This window comes from Corylus avellana, chromosome 1 (assembly GCF_965113065.1).
Source record: "Corylus avellana chromosome 1, dhCorAvel1.hap1.2, whole genome shotgun sequence".
NCBI lineage: Eukaryota > Viridiplantae > Streptophyta > Magnoliopsida > Fagales > Betulaceae > Corylus > Corylus avellana.
Genome location: NC_142490.1, coordinates 8,306,423 through 8,323,682, shown reverse-complemented (window position 1 = coordinate 8,323,682; position 17,260 = coordinate 8,306,423). Strand labels below are relative to the sequence as shown.

The following is a 17,260-nucleotide window of genomic DNA, read 5'->3' as shown; positions in this document are numbered from 1 at the left end:
GTAGATTTTCGATGAAGGCCAGCACAAAAGAGGAAAACCAATGAGAGGATAAATGGGGAAGAAAATAAATGAAAATAAGAAACAAAAAAGAACCATACAAGATTAAAATTCACAAAATATAATATAAAGGATCATTACTCTGACAACATTTACAAGTTAGGGTTTGTTTTTTTTTGATAAGTAATGTGATATATAACAAAAGCGCAAAGAGGCGCAACCCATTTACACGGGGAGTATAAAAGAGAGCGCCTAAGAGGGAGAGAAATGAAAAAGAAAATCAGAAAAACTAATCTCTAACGGAGCTAGCCAAGCGGCCGTCCAAGAGTAAAGAGTAGAGAAGAATTTGAGAGAGATTTTAAACTTACTCTACCTTTCCCTCTCAAACTATATATATAGAAGAATAGCAAAATAGGATATAACCCCAAGGGGTTGGCCTAGTGGTTGATGCTTGTGGTCTTAGGGAGTATCACCCCATAGATCCCAAGTTTGAGACTTGCTAGGCGCAAACTCCCCCTTGGGGCACACCCCCTGGTGTAAAAACCAACGATTTACCCTGATACGTGTAGGAAAGTTTCCGAGGGCACGGTGCACGGGCCCGAAGTTTACTCTGGAAGGGTGAATCTGAAGAGCCCTGCCTTGTCGAGGTTCCCCGTCATAAAATAAAAAAAAAAAAAAAAAAAAAAAAAAGAAGCAAAATAGGATATACTTATGTGGTAAACTCTACAATAATTCCATGACCTCCAACAGTTTTGATGAAAACACAAAATACAATTCAATTAAATAAGAAAATTTAACGATACCACAGAGCTATACAGACTGACATATACATATTAGCCAGTTGGAACAACCCATGGCATGAAGGGACTGCCTCTAATCACATGAAAAGAGCTTATAATTATTCCACAAGTGATTATATTAAAAACAACACTATAGTGGCCAACAAGATGGATTCTCAATTTCATCATTAAGGACTTCAGAATAAGCGTTAACTAGAACAAGAAAAATGGTGAACCAGAAACAGATGTAATCATTATCCTACAGCTTTTAATGTTATCATAATTCAATTTGCCTCAAGAATATTCATCTATGTGCTGCGAAGATGTGAATGGAACAGTACAGAGGAGTGATTTGATTTATATTGGAACTGCTAAAAGAAGGGAGACAAAAAGAGTAAATGAAAATGGAGATAGAAGTTACAATTTTTAAAAAGGCTGAGATTCCAGATAAAATTGAATGGGCTATAAAGAATTCATGTATAGTTGGGATAAAGGTCTTCTTGAGTAGTTGTATCTTTCAAGTTGCATTGCAGACCAACAAAATGCACATATACAATGCTTAAGCTGGCTGACAGAATGTATGATATCAGATCATTATGCTTTTGCAAATTCAGACATGGTGTAAATTGTGCCTAATTAACAGTCAGAAATCTGGGTCACACAAGATGCTGCCATGACAGCAACAGAAAACTACAGGCTGTGAAAGCTATTCAGAGACCTCAAGGGTCACTTGCATGTAATTAAACTAAAGGATTACGTGACACATAAAAGACTCGCTAAAAGTAACAGAAGAAAAGTTTGCAAATAACAGGTTTCATGCATAGTTATCCAGTCTGTTGATCTGATCTACTACAATTGGATTTTACAGATTCCTTTGACAAATGAGCCAATTTTTATGAATATATTTGAAGTAAAAAAATATAAGTAACAATCATTTTTTTTTTTTTGATAAGTAATAAAGATGTATTAAACAAAGCGCAGAAGGGCGCAACCCTAGTACACAGGAAGTATACAAAAAAAAAAATATATATATATATATATATATATATATATATATATATATATATATATAAGTAACAATCATGACAGCATTTGTAACTCGGATGGAATCAATAGTACTAATAAAAGTAACAAAACAAAGCAAATTCAATCTAACAGCTTGTACGCCTTTCTGTGCAACATTAAATTCAATCTAAAGCTTGCACGCCTTCCTGTGCAACTTCACATGATTTTTAATTTTTTTTTTAATTTTAATTAATTTTTTTTCCGACAGGTAATTCATATCAATTTTAGCGAAGCATGACAAACCTTATTTGATATATGATCTAGAAGCGCTCGAATAAGCCAGGGCAATGATCTAGATCCCAGCAGTCTTGCAATGGAAAACATATGGGGTATTCCAAAAAATCCACTATGCAGTCGTGCAAAACTTTGATGAGCGTAATTCAAATCCTATGATAAAAACAAAAAAAAATAATTAAGAGCAAATACAAACAATATATCATGACAAAGTAGAGCTATATTGAAAGCTACTCATTATTTTTTAGCTACCAAATATTTACAGAAGTGAGTTAGGTCAATAATACATCTGGTTCAAACCTTTTTTTTTTTGATAGGTAATGAAGCAAATTTTATAAAAAAGCGTGAGCCTCTCCCTCCCCCCAGGTAGATCAAACAAGAACAGAAGCAAAAAAAAGCAAAAGAAAACCCAACACCCACAAAGCAACCCAAACAGACACAGAACCCAAAAACTAACAACCCAAAACCACAAAGAACCCTACACCCTCTTGTAGGGTGTAGAAAAGGTAAATAAGAGTTATGAAACTGTAAAAGTTGCTTTCGCAATTACGTATGACAGCATCTTAATTATAAAATACAATAATGTGATAAAGGTACGTTCCTTACTTGAGTACCACAGTAGAAGTTAGGCTTGGCATGGGGAACTGATGGCTTCTGAACAGGAACAAGGGGAACCTTTGATGATCGGATAAAACGCTGAGTAGTATTGGAAAGGATAAAGTTTGGTAAAAAGTCGCTCTGCATCTCTGACCAGATCTAATAAACAATAACAAATTGATTAAGTGAAGACTAACAATTAATGACACGAGCAATAACATCGCATTTGTCAAAGTTCTAGTGTAATAACCAGGATTTGTCCAAACAGCAAAAAAGTAAGAAGATACTTGATAATTTCTATAATACAAGATATCATCTAGTTATCAAATCCAATATCCATAATCCAATGCATAAGATAAAGGTATTGGGGAAGTTTTCTATACTGCTAATACAATGAGTGTAATTTTAAAAGACTAGGAGTAACCAGTTTCAACACTGATTCCCAATGATGTGTCACCACCAGCCTTGAAACCATCATTCATTCAAACGAAAAATTAGTATATAAATGGACATAAAAAACAATGTCTCCTTTGCATCCATCCTCTTCCATGAATTTGATAAGCAAATAAGTGCGGATTATATAAACAGCTGCCATAGATGCTTACTTCTTTGGTGGTCGGGAGGACGATCCCGTAGCGCAGTTGTGTGGAAGATGATCCCTCTGTGTCTTATGTGGTGTATATGGAATGAAAGAAATGCTAGATGTTTAGATAATTCCACTAGGACTATAGAGGAATTGACCCATTTTTTCCTATTTACTCTTTACTCTTGGACGGCCGCTTGGCTAGCTCCTTTAGAGATTAGCTTTTCTGATTTTCTTTTTCATTTCTCTCCCTCTTAGGCGCTCTCTTTTTATACCGCCCGTGTAAATGGGTTGCGCCCCTTTGCGCCTTTGCTTTATAATACATTTACTTATCAAAAAAAAAAAGATGCTTACTTCTTTGTTCTGTTATTAATGTTCACAGTATTATCCATTATTCACATTATGTTGCAACAAATTGTATAACACACACATGCTGTCAAAGACCAATGAAAGAATATAACTGTCTAGAGCACAGGTCCTCAAATTGGAGGAGGGAAGAAGCCTTGCTTCCTTCCTTCCCCCTCCCCCCCCCCCCCTCTCTGCGGTTTTCCCGTTTGTTTCGTTTTTGCTTAGCTTTTTTCTCTTGGTGCCTCATAGCACAGCGCCTGTCGTGACTCCACCTTGCCATCGCCACCGCATCTCTCCATCGCCCTTTTTTTTGCTCCGCTCCTTGCTCCGATGTTTTTTTTTGATAAGTAATGATGATATATAAAAAAAAGCGCAGAGGGGCGCAACCCACATACACGGGGAGTATAAACAGAGAGCGCCTAGGAGGGGGAGAAAAGAAAAAGAAAATCAGAGAAACTAAGCTGAAGATTGGGTTTTTTTTGTTTGCTGATGTGTTGTGGTTTTTTTTGTTGTTTTATTTTTTTCCCTGTAATTTCTTGCTTGTTTTGTTGTCCTGGTGTTTGGGCTTAGGACGTGAATAATTTTCCGGCCTTTCGGGTCAAGAAGAACTAGTTTTGGCGTAGTGCTTTTGCTCATGCCTGGAGAATGGCTACCTATGTCCCAGATTGAGTCTGCACCGGGCATATCTGTTCTATATGCTGAAGATTGGGCATGGGTTAGCGGATGTAGACGTTATAGGATTTCAATGTAAGATTTGTATGTTTTTGACCTCTATGACGTGTAATCCTTTAGCGTCGGCTGTGAATTTTAAAGCTTTATACTCTGTGATTGTAAGAGCTTTCATACTCTTGATTATTCATGAATGAAATCGGAATGAATTTCTCTTCAAAAAAAAAATAATAATATAATTGTCTAGAACAAAAGATAAAATATTTATAAGATAGCTGCCAACAAAGTGCCACATAAAAATCAATGTCAACTGAAACCTATTGTTGGGAGGTCCAGTGACTCTAGGATTTATGCGTTAGTTTGTCTTACTAAGATATTTTAGCGAAAGTCCTTACATTAGAAACACAAACAGTTTGTATATAAAAGAAAAAACTTGCTAGCACCAACTGGAGAACTCAGTCATTACATTTCTCTTTTCTTGGCCACTAAATCATGCTCTTAATAGCTGCTTGAAGAATAAAGGAATTCAAGTGCTGAAAGAAATTGATAACAAATTATCCAAACTTATTATCCTCATATACATCAAATATTTTTGTTTCGACATCAACCATACCGAAATTAACAATGTATATTAAATCTCACATGCATCCTAAAATTCAAAACAATTTTTTTTTTTTTAATTTTTTTTTTTAATTCTCACTATTTATTTTCTCAGGAATCAATAAGATTAACAGTTGATGCAGTAAGAGCTAAAAATTTTCTTGCTTTATCTATCCATCCTGAACAAATTGGAACTGAACAGACAGAACAAGATATTACACTTCAATCCAATTCTCACAAACAACAATTCGGAATTCATTATTGGCAGGATTAATATATATCCAAAAAGACTTGTTATACAGAGTGCGCGCCTAAGAGAGAGAGAGAGAGAGAGGGAGAGAGCATAAATAAAAAACAGAATATGTCCAAAAAAAGAATCAGAGAAAGAAATATTTGCCATACCTGAGAAGCAAGTCGACTTGAAAATGACACAAGAGATATGTTCTCTTGCATCTCATTCAACATAAGACTGAAAGAGTCTATTAGAAGATCTTTTGATAGCAATTCATGGGTGTGTTTTAAGATATCAAGCAGCTTCTCTAATTCCTAAATACCAAACTATTGTGTTAGTTTTCTGTTAATGGAATAGGGTAAACAAACAGCGTTTTCAATGATAACAAGAATCAAAAGAACAAAAATGAAACTACTTACCACTATAGCGCATAGATCCTGAGACTCAAAACGATCAAACAGAAACTCAAGATTGTCCCTGAAAACCTTGTTCATCCGTTCCGCAATCAAACTTCTTAAATCAATGCTCCTCCCAAGTAACTATACACCATAAAAATATTGGTCAAGTTGTGAGAGAGAGAAAGATTCTAATCGAACCCAAATAAATACATACCCTAAATCTATAGAAATGTGGATTTTAAGTCTAGAATTAAATGTTTACATCCCACTAAATATGTACATGTCCGTAAACATAAATTTATTTATTTGTATAAGTAATTTATTCCCATTAGAAAAGAGTAGAGGGCGCAACCCTAGCACATAGGAAAGTATACAAGAGAACCCGTTATTTAGGAGAAAAAGAACATATCAAAAAACAGCAAAACTAGAAAAAGGCAAACAATTATGTGCTGATATCCATGTGTAAAGGGAGTTGAATGTTAACTTTTTCAGCTTTACCACCGAACGTCTCTATCTTCAAAGCTCCATGCATTCCGGTCTCTTTAAATATACCACATTAAACATAAAGGAGCCAACTTCCAAAATGTTATGACACCCCTCTTGACCTCCCCAACTCACCAACAACTTTCTTACCCTTCTAGGCAAAACCCAATTAACACCAAACAAATTAAAAAGCGAGCTACATAAATCTCTTGCTATTTTACAATGAAGAAGAAGGCTCAGCAAAGTTGCTTTGTATTTGGTTTTGGAGTTTGTGTTTCAGCTGAATTACTTTCCTTCTCCTAGGCAATTTTTTTTTTTTTAGGTAATATCAATTTATAAAAAGCGCAAGAGGCGCAACTCATGTACATAGGAAGTATACAACAGAGCCCACATATACAAGCTTTTAAGCTGAAAATGAAGCACATAAATCTACGAATTCCGCAAGCATTGAGACTTGCAATGAATGCCACAATACTTTCCAGGAGAAAAGTGTTTGGAGCATCCTTTTCTTCAACTCTATGAGTCCAAGTTCACGGTCCTCAAAACTCCGTGCATTCCTTTCTCTCCACAAGCACCACATTACACACAAAGGAGCCGTTCTCCAAATTTACAGAACTGTACGATTACCCCTCTGTCCTCTTCAACTTCCCAAACATTCCCCTTCATCCTACTTGGCATCACCCACGTAATACCAAACAGCTGAAAAACCATGTTTCATACCTCTATAGCAACTCCACAATGCAATAATAAATGATCAATAGATTCACCACTATTTTTGCACATACAACACCACTCTGTCATTATAATGTTCTTCTTACGTAAATTGTCCAACGTTAATATTTTTCCCAACACCGCCGTCCATACAAGAAAGCTACTCTCGGAGGAGCTTTACTCTTCCAAATAATCTTCCAAGGGCCAACGTTAATTGTCCAACGTTAATATTTTTCCCAGCACCACCGTCCACACGAAAAAAGCCACTCTCGGAGGAGCTTTATTCTTCCAAATAATCTTCCAAGGGCCAACCACCGGTGCCGAATTAACCCTTACCTGATAGTATGACTTCACCTCAAAATTCTCTTTTCGAGGGAATCCAACAAATTTTATCCACCCCACCATGCCTAACCTATTGGGAATACAGCAAATGAAGTCCTCTTTAGCCGACCCTCTGATATCTTTAAAAAAACCTATTCAGCCAGTCTATGGTGACAGAGAACGTGATAGTGTCGAGAAAGAGAACGCATAGAGTCGCGTGATTGAGAGAGTCATGCCTTTTTGTTTTTTGGATGAATGAAATTTTTTTATAACACCAACAAAACAATTACAATTCTTTCCAGTTGGTCAACTACTGGAAAATAAAACAAATACAGCCAACCCACCGAATCAACAACAAATCTCACCTAAACAATCACAGCAATCCTCAATCTTCTGAGGAAAGCCAAAACCAAAACCAGCCACTACAACTCAACAAAACACAAGCCTTTTCCACAGTACAAAACAACTGGATACAAGCAAACTTCCAAACTAAAAAACAAAACAACTACTATCAGATCAGCACTCCTCAGCTCAATACCTGTTGGCTGTTGATGAATACCCCAACTCAAGCATAGAACAATATTCCCAGCACAGGAATTAAACTTCCAACTACACGTAAATTCCACACCCATCCCCAATCTGAAATTTGAAAAAATTCTTAGTTAACACTCGAAGCTTCAGAATCTTCCTCCAACACCAAGTAATAGAAGGGACCTTGAGCAACCAAAATCACCTTCGTTTTATCAAATTCATCTTCACCCAAGCTACCCAAAGAGAGCCAGCCTTAGTGAAGAGATTCCATATATGCTTAAGAATGGATGCTTTAATCCAATCCTCTAGTTTCCTCAATCCCAAACCCCCTTCCATCTTAGGAACATAAAGAGCATCCCAAGAGACTTTTGCTTTGCCAGCACAAGCATCATTTCCATTCCATAAAAATCGATTAAACTTTTGCTCAATTAATCTAATCACTTTCTTAGGTAAAATAAAAATGTTAGACCAATATATCTGGATGGTATAAAGAACCAAGGAAAGAGAGCCACACCTTTTTCTCACACTTTTGTAGTGCAGCATGACAGGGAATTTAGAGAAAATTTTCTAAAAGGATACCTAGAGAAAAAAGTTAAAAGAACAAACTGACATCCCTACCACCACTTGATTTCCAATTTGCTCTTGAACTGCATCAAAATACACAAACATCACATTCAAAATGTGTCCACGTTCGTCAAAACGTACCCATAGTTGTCAAGAGAGGGTCAAACAAATAGACAAAGAAAGCCATTGACCAGAAAGTTTAGGGTTTAACATATCCATAGAGGCCATAGAAAGTTTCAGATTTATTTTCATAATGGTTGAATTTAAGGCAGTCACATAATGGACAAAATATTTCCATCAGGACATGAGACGTTCAGTAAAGGATCCCTTATTCCAAAAGTATAAGCTAATAAAAAATTGTAGGGCGCCCCCCCCCCCCCCCCCCCCCGGCCCAAAATTATATGAGGGTCCAAACTCCCCTACAATGAGTGGTGCCCAACATGTGGGTCCAAACTCCCCAGCAATTAGTGATGTCCAACATTTGGAATTTTTAACTTAAAAACATAGAGTTAAGACATGAATTTTTTAACTCAAGATCACCTGCTCCTTTACCATGATAAACTGCCAATTATCCTAAAAGTATATACTGATGGAAAATGGTTAGCGTAATTATTTTACCATTGTTCTAAAAATCTCTACATAAAAACAGACATGAAAGATATTGAAACTTATGACTTTTCCTATCCCCTTTAATCTTTTAATAAGACATAATATGTGCTCGATCCAGCCCAAAATAGATAGGATGATTTCTGTTCTAGAATGTCCCAAAATATTTGGGAGTTTCCAAAAATGACAACATAAATCTATTTAACTTCCCACATTATCTTTAAATTTGAACCTACTTTTTTTTCGAATTGAAAACCACCTCTTGGACCACCCAAGGGCATTTGAAAAAGATTGTGATATTTCTTTGTCCCATTAAAATACATGCCAGTTGCAAACTCCCCATCCATTTTGGGACAACCAACACTATGTTTTTTCCCCCCAAATGCACCAAACGACAACCAACACCATGCCATTCCACTACAACTTACCTCTCGTTCCCCTAAAATTGGTAAAGTGGCCCTTTAAAGAGAAACGTGGCTGGGGTTCACATCACTTGCTGCCAGTTACATGTCCCAAATTGCCTATGCTTTGGGGGCCAACACAGAAATACATGAAACTTTGGCGAGAATTAAGGTCAAGATGATAACCAAAGAACAAAACACATAGTTAACCATATTTAGCTCATACCAATGGCCCAAATAAAACCAGAATAGTTCAACAACAAATAAAAAAATCAAAATATTGTATGGAAGTTATGTATTCACCTTCACTCTAGTCATCTTCAATAGTGCAGTGAATCTCATAGGCTGGACAGAATACTTTTCTCCATTGTCCAAGGCGAAGAGAAATGATGGATCAAGTAACTCACTGCAGGATTTTGCAACCGATACAAGGTTTACTAGCTTTTAGTGGTACAGGAGAATAAGCCAAAGACCAAATGGTGTACCTTGCTGCCCAACTCTTATAGTAAGTGAAAATCGTCTCAGAAAGCTTTGTAACAAATATGTCGAAACAGTGATCCACCTACAGAAAAAAATTATAACTCATCATTGACGGTAGAAGAAGAAAACATATAAAATAACTTGTAAAAACATTTTTTGATAAGTAATAATGATATAAAGCAAAAGCGCAGAGGGGCGCAGAGGGGCTCACTTACATAAACATTTTATGTAAGTGGGCATGTATATAGAGACACCTCTCAAATGTTTTTACATAAAAGCATGTGTGTGTCTATCAGTCACTTTATGAACAGTTGTATAGATGCTTTAGAGCCGGTTTGGGATTACGTTGGAAAATAGAGCTTTTGTCTATAGAAAAAGTCCAAAAGTGTTTTTTTAGAAAAAAGCCTCATTTTCAAGCTTTGTCCAAAATTGAATTTTGGGCTTTTTTAGAGTAATTTAAAGTTCTTTACCAAACGGAGCCATTTTTTGTTAGCGCAGCTTGTTATGTACTAAAAGTACTTTTTAAGTTCTTTAACACAATCTCAAATAGGCTCTTAGTGCCTTATACACTTCATTGACGGAAACATACTGTACCAGATTGGTTTAAGGGAACTAAGAACTTACCTAGAAGAAATAAAAAGATTAATAAAATTATAAAATGCATGAATATGTCAACATTTTATACTTGATAAAAGTCTCATCAGGGTCAAATTGAGACTTCAAGATTAGTTTCTCTTCAATGTAGGGACAAAAGTGAATATAGAGCCAAGATTTAATTAAGCCATACTCTTAGGCATGTTTAAGATTACATTAGCAATTGTTTCTTTGTGCTGAGTATCTCAAAGAGAGAGATTTGAGAAAGTTTAAAGAAATTGCAAGCCACGTGCACTGCCCCAGAAGCTCTTTTTCTTTATTATAGTCTTCATGTGTTGATTTGGAATGTCTATTTGTGTGTATGTAGCTCATCACCTCATACTGAAGTCAGCAAAAAGCCAAAGTTCTTTTTTACTTCCAAATCCATATCCATGTCCAAATTAATTATTATTATTATTATTTTATTTTATTTTTTAAGTTCATGGCTACAATGGAATTTTCTTGCACTGATATAACACTCAAAAACTTCTCCCTTGACTTTCATTTTTGATAGTGGAGCTGTTTGCATGCCTTTTGTTCCTACTACTCAACAAATAGCCGATATCTTCACCAAAGGACTTTTCAGACCTAGTTTTGAGCTCTTTGTAAGCAAGTTGGGCATGATAGATATGTATGCTCCAACTTGAGGAGGGGGGGGGGGGGGGGGGGGTGTGTGGTGTCGGATTTCTAGGGAATAAATTAGGAAATTCTATTTTTTACAAATAAAATCTGAAATTACTATTTCAGATTTTAGTAGTTTCTATTTCCTGTTCTCTAGCCTAGAGATCTGCTGATTTGATTTGCTGATTTTGTGGCCTTCCTGATTTGGTGGCCTTCCTCTATCCCATTTTTAGATAGGTGGTTCTCTTAGAATTTAATCTTTTTCCCCTTTTTTAGACAGGTGGTTCTCTTGTATACTTCATATGTACTTGAGTCTACCATTTGCGTTTTTTAATGTATTTCATTTACTTACCAAGAAAAAAAAAAGGATGGAAAAGGGCTTCCGCTGAAAGGACATTCTCTAAAGTCAAAAGAATTTATTTTTCATTCACATGACAGACATTACATCTTTTTGAAATCTATACTAAAGCAGCAAAAAGGGCTAGTAGAGCAGCAGCTATTTCACAGATATTACAGCAGATTGGGCAGTCACCTACCGGTTTATCAATCAATAAATAGAAGTCCGTAGAGTGCAGATGACATATGAAAGTATAACTCCAAAACTAATTGAAAACTCAAATCACAAACAGACAGTAATCAACACCATCCCAGTCAAAATATTATAATTTAGTTCAAATTTTACATACCTCTGCCTCAATTTCATCATAGAGAAAGCGTTGCTTCAGTGCAACCAATGCTTGTTGAGCCGAATCATTATAGATATCAAATGGCATCAGAACACTCTCAAGAAGACCAGCATTCTGCGACTCAAGCACATACTCCACCAACATCCAGGGAAGAGAACATTCAATGGGAAACTGCACACAGCGAACAAGCAAGTTCCCTTAAATCCAGGTTAGGATAGAGTGAAGAAAAAACCTATATCAAGGAGGAAAAGAGAAAGAAAGAAAAAACAAAAGGCAACCTTGTGTCTCAATAAAATCAGGAATTACAATTTATCTCCGTGGAGAGAGAAAAAAAAAGAAAAAAAGAAAAAGAAAAAGCAACCTTTATCTCAATAAAAATCAAGGAATTACAATTTATCTCCGTGGTATACCCTAATTACTAGTTTAAACAAGTCACTAACATCCGCGCACTTTAACTAACTTCAAATCGGTAGCTTTTCCATCAATTATAACTAAAAACTGGCATGTGAGAGCTCATGTCTATTAAAGCCAATTATCTGATGCCACATGTTCATAAACTTTCATTCTAACTGATTTTTAAATAATAAAAAAAGAAAGTATATTGTTTAAATAAGAAGATTAGAAAAAACTAAAAGAGAACAATAAATCACATAAAAGGAGAAAGATAAAAGTCATTTCTTCTCTCTCCTCTTCATCCGCTGCCATCAATGGCTTTCAATCCCAGTCCACTCCACATCAAAATCCTCACCCCCATCCTCCTCATTCTCCTCCTTTTAAGTCTAAGCTGGCTCTCAGTCCCCTTAACATGATGCAAACAATATCATCCCATGCTGACATCTTCTGCCTTGCCACCACCTTACCTTCCTTCCACCGTCCCTTCATGTGTTCTTGTTCTTGTTCTTGTTCTTCTCTCTCACTCTCTCTTTGAACTTGAGATTTAAATTTCTATTTCAGGTCTCATGTCATGGAACAACCTTGGGGATTTTAGGGAGAAAGAAGAGCAGACAAGTTATTTTTTGGAACTTTTTGCTAGTTAGGAAGTTGGGGAAGAAGGTTCTGATTGCATCGCCGTGCTGGTGGATTTTGCCTTGATTTCAAACTTCAATTTTTGTCCTATGTGGAGGTATCATTTTTCTTCCCAAAAAAACAGAAAGTAAAAGAGGAAAAGATAATGCAGAGAGATTGTAGCAAGAAAACAGCAAGGTATTGTCATTCTATTCGTTCCATAAGTCATGTGAATTCACTCACATAGCCTATGCTCCTCCTCCACCACCACGACATTATTATTATTTAATACAATCACCAAAATACCCCTTTAACAAATCCCTATCACCAACAGATTATTTTGACCCTAACCAACTCTTCTAACATTCCCCTTCAAGCTGAAGCATATATATTATATAAACCCAGCTTGGAACAAATAAATTCTAACCGATTTCAACACAGAGATTTTGTAAATATGTCAGATAAAGGACCCCAGACTTCACAAATGGTGTACATAGATACCTCCATTGAGTATCTCGAATAAAATGACAATCAACCTAAATATGTTTGATCATTTCATGAAAAATTGGATTAGACTCAAAATGTGAAGTAGCCTGGTTATCACAAAACAAATCGAAGTAGGAGCTAACAATCATTTCATTCTTCATCTAACAATCCAGAAATGACCAGCACAATATCATTTTCAGTATGTCAAACCAGTATAGATACAAATATCATAGTACAATTTTTTCAAAAAAAAATGATCATCATGATGTACAAGGTGTACCTGAATAACACGAGAAGACTCCAAATAAAATTTTCAGTATGTCAAATCAATATAGATTCAAATATCTAGTAAATTTTTTTTTTTAAATGATCATGATGATGTACAAGGTGTACCTGAATAACACGAGAAGACTCCAAATAAAATTCTCTAAACCACAAGAAACCAAGATCCGTCAAAGTTGCAACAGTTGCTGCAATCACATCAGATCAGGTTAAAATTAACTACATTGTCTACATTACAGCTCATGAGGGCGACTATTGCATGTAGAGTTGGGAAGAATACCTGTGCAGTCCAAAATATGCAGGAAGAAGCTAAGCTTGTAAAAAAAGGTTTCCAACTGTTTCAAATCATTGACAGGAATATCAGACCCGCTATTCCCAAAGAGCCCCCCTGGCTTCCTAAGGTTACCACCAGAGACCACCTCATATATCAGGAACTGCAAACAGTGGACCTACAAAAAGAAAATGCATCTGTCAACTCGTTCAACCTTCATCCATATTATACATAAATTTATGTACATATGCCTTGCAAAAGAATTGTACAAGGACAGATCTATGGAAGAAACATTGTCATACCAATTGTGTGATCATCTGCAAGGTAATGTTATTAGGTTATATGCAGTATCAGCCAAAATTTATTAACGGAGAAAAATTATGAATTCTTAAATAACCTTTTCTATATTTTAATATGTGCACATGAGAATTCTTAATTATTTTGTAATAAAGTGATTTAGAATGTAGGACATAAATTGGGACCCAAGGGGAGATAATGATCTACGAAGGATGCACCAAGACATGTATGTATGCATGTATCAATTATTAAATCGCAGCTAATATGTATATGTCTGGAACTAAAGCAGTGGCCTATACATATGAATATATCAATTATGACAATCTCAGAGCATTATGCACACGTGTGTGCGTGCGCACGCCCGTATACATACAAGGAATGTGAACCAGCAATTATTAGAGTCTAAATTTTAATGTATTATGTGTGAATGCAGACGCATACACATGTAAGTATGACCACATGATGCATGCATTGTTGTGCGTGTGTAGAAATTAGATTTTGGGTAATATTCTTAGTAAAAACAAATTGTAGAAATATAATCATATGTTAAATCACCACTTATCCCAAAAACTTAAGCTTATCGGAAGAGATAAATTTAATCATTTAATCAACACTTTAACATCATATTCCAATAATTATTAACAGTATAAACAATCAACACTAAAAAAAGTTACATGCATGAAACAAGTTCGAAATATGAGAAAAACCTGAGCTGCTGTTGGTGCGACTGGCCTTGGATAAAAAAAGTTCCCTTTGCTTTCCTCACCTCCATGCTGTATAGAATGTAACTCAGATTCAGGCTTGCTTGTATTTGCCATCCAGTCTGCCGAAAGGGTCCGCATATCAGAAAGAATCCTGAAAATTACCAGTCAGATGAAACATATAAGCAAAACACTGAGGTAGAAAACTTGATTAACCATCAGCAGGTTTGACAATAATTCACAAGCACATAAATTTCCAAAATACAAACGTGGCATAAGCACAGATTAATCAGATAACGTATGGGATGCATGAGTCATGAACTCCTAATGGTATTAACCATAGTGCTAACTATCAAAATAAATAAAAACAGAAAGCATAGAAACGGGGGGAAATTCGTGATGAGGATTTCAATGCATAACCATTTGAAATATAATAATAACCTGACTTACCAGGCTGAAACTGATTAATCACATATAGCTCTAACATCATAACTTGATAATTTTGAGTTGGGCCCTGTCACTTCAATGAACATTTGGATTCTGTGTGCATGTGTTTGTACATGCACACACACCCAAGTTCATTTGCATTCACACACTACACACGCTGACATATACAATGAGCACTAATGAGTAGTAATATACTTGACTATGTTTGTTGTATGTGTATGCAACTGGCTGCTTGTAGTTGCTTGGTTCAATATTTATCTATGTATATTCATAATAACAACCATCGCATCACTACCATGTTTAACTATTCCATTCCACAAGACGTTCCAAACTTCCTTTTTTTTTTGATAAGTAATAATGCATTAAAGAGCGCAGAGGGGCGCAACCGAGGTACACAGGAAGTATACAAGAGAGCGACTAAGTATAGGAGAAAGAAGAAGAGAACATAAAAAGAAAATCAGGGAAATTGATCTCTATGGGAGCAAGCCATCCTGCAGTCCACATATAGAGAGTATACAAAAAGAAATGTACAATGTCCTCAAGGTTTTTCGACAAATCCTCAAAGCATCTAGCATTCCTTTCCTTCCATAAGTACCACATGAGACACAGGGGAACCATCTTCCACACCACCGTGCTTCGGGATTTACCACCCGACCACTAACTAGCTAACATCTCCTTGACACTTCTAGGCATAACCCAGCACATGTTGAACCGAGAGAAGATAGCATCCCACAAAAAGCGCGCAACCCCACAGTGAAGAAAGAGATGATCCACAGACTCTCCTTCCGATTCACACATGCAACATCGATTAATTACCACGATGCCCCTCTTCCTAACATTGTCCAAAGTAAGGGATTTCCGAAGGGTGGCCGACCAAGCAAAAAAAGCCACTCTCGAAGGAACCTTAGTGCGCCAAATACTTTTCCAAGGGAAATGGTTGGGCTCTTTAAGAACAATCTTCCTGTAAAAGGAGCGAACCTCAAACTTCCATTTTCTAGAGGGAACCCACCACATACGATCCTCCCCTTCCCCCCGCAACGAGAGCGAATATAAGAGCAAGAGAAGAGAGGCTAAGGCCGCCTCGTCCGAATCATGAATTCTTCGAATAAAGGTAACATTCCAATGAACCATGCCATTTATACTCTCCCTGATGTCCGCAATGGAGGCAGCCTTGTTGCTAGCTATATTGAAAAGGCCGGAAAAAGCTTCCTTGAGGGACATATCGCCGCACCAAATATCCTCCCAAAAATTGACTCTCACCCCCAATCCAGGATCCAATCTGAAATGACATTGAAACGAACTCCAACCTCTGCAAATGTGTTTCCATAACCCCACCCCATGCGAACCACGGGGGACTTTAGAGCACCACCCACCCCGAATCACCCCATACTCTGCCACTAAAATCCTTCTCCACCAAGCCTCTTCCTCGTTAGCAAATCTCCACTTCCTTTCTATTTTAAGATATTTTAAGCATAACTGCTTTCGCTACAAATCTATTACAATATCATGAATATGCGTTATAGTCTGCATTGTACGCGTGGTTATTGGGTAAGTCTTGTTTTTCTCCTTTTGATAAAATGCTAGAGGTGTGATTGCATGCTTATGCAATTGATGCTGCTGTCACAGAGAACGCCATTCCTCATAAACATCCATTCTCGTCTGGCTTCAACAATTTGGATGAACAAAGAAACTGAGGTCAGCTAGAGCCAATACTTTTTCCACAATTTCCAAGTTCTAGTATCTTTAAGCAATTTGTGACTAGAATTTATGGAGTCGTCCTCCCTCCATGTGACTTCTGAAAGTGGCTAGAAGGTATGAAAGATAAATCATATACCCAAACCGCACAAGGCACAAAAGACATCTTCCTTTGGAAACGCGAGTATCAAGGACAGTGTTGACCAATAAAAATCAAACTTATTGGCGACAAGCTAAAACTTCATTAAGTCTTCAAAAGCTTTTATAACTTCACCACCATCATGCTCATCCAGTTTTTGAACAATGATATGGCAAATATTGATATTTTTTATAAGTCACTTCAGGGAAAATAAGTTGTAAACTAAGTTAAACATTAGAAATATTTTATAACTAATGCAAAGTGTAGTGTGTTCTCATATGTTTTTTGAATCTTTTAAGGCTATCGATGGTTCATTCAAAATCTAGAATATGTAGTACACCCAAAAAAAAGATGATCTAATATAGTATTGTCTATGTTAACAAGGATTATAATATTTA

At 36.3% G+C, this 17,260-nt stretch overlaps 1 protein-coding gene across 1 annotated transcript in view; it reads right to left on the bottom strand.

The window, feature by feature from the left end:
* The window catches only part of PIR121 (transcription activator), a 54,917-nt gene that overhangs the window by 18,029 nt on the left and 19,628 nt on the right, over nt 1-17,260 (bottom strand). The window contains exons 15-24 of the mRNA XM_059581392.2: nt 14,588-14,735; nt 13,593-13,761; nt 13,424-13,500; nt 11,540-11,710; nt 9,605-9,681; nt 9,423-9,525; nt 5,524-5,643; nt 5,275-5,418; nt 2,682-2,831; nt 2,085-2,228 (exon numbers count right to left, since the gene is read on the bottom strand). Of these exons, the coding sequence (XP_059437375.2) occupies nt 2,085-2,228; nt 2,682-2,831; nt 5,275-5,418; nt 5,524-5,643; nt 9,423-9,525; nt 9,605-9,681; nt 11,540-11,710; nt 13,424-13,500; nt 13,593-13,761; nt 14,588-14,735 (1,303 nt within the window). The remainder of the gene's footprint in view (nt 1-2,084; nt 2,229-2,681; nt 2,832-5,274; nt 5,419-5,523; nt 5,644-9,422; nt 9,526-9,604; nt 9,682-11,539; nt 11,711-13,423; nt 13,501-13,592; nt 13,762-14,587; nt 14,736-17,260) is intronic.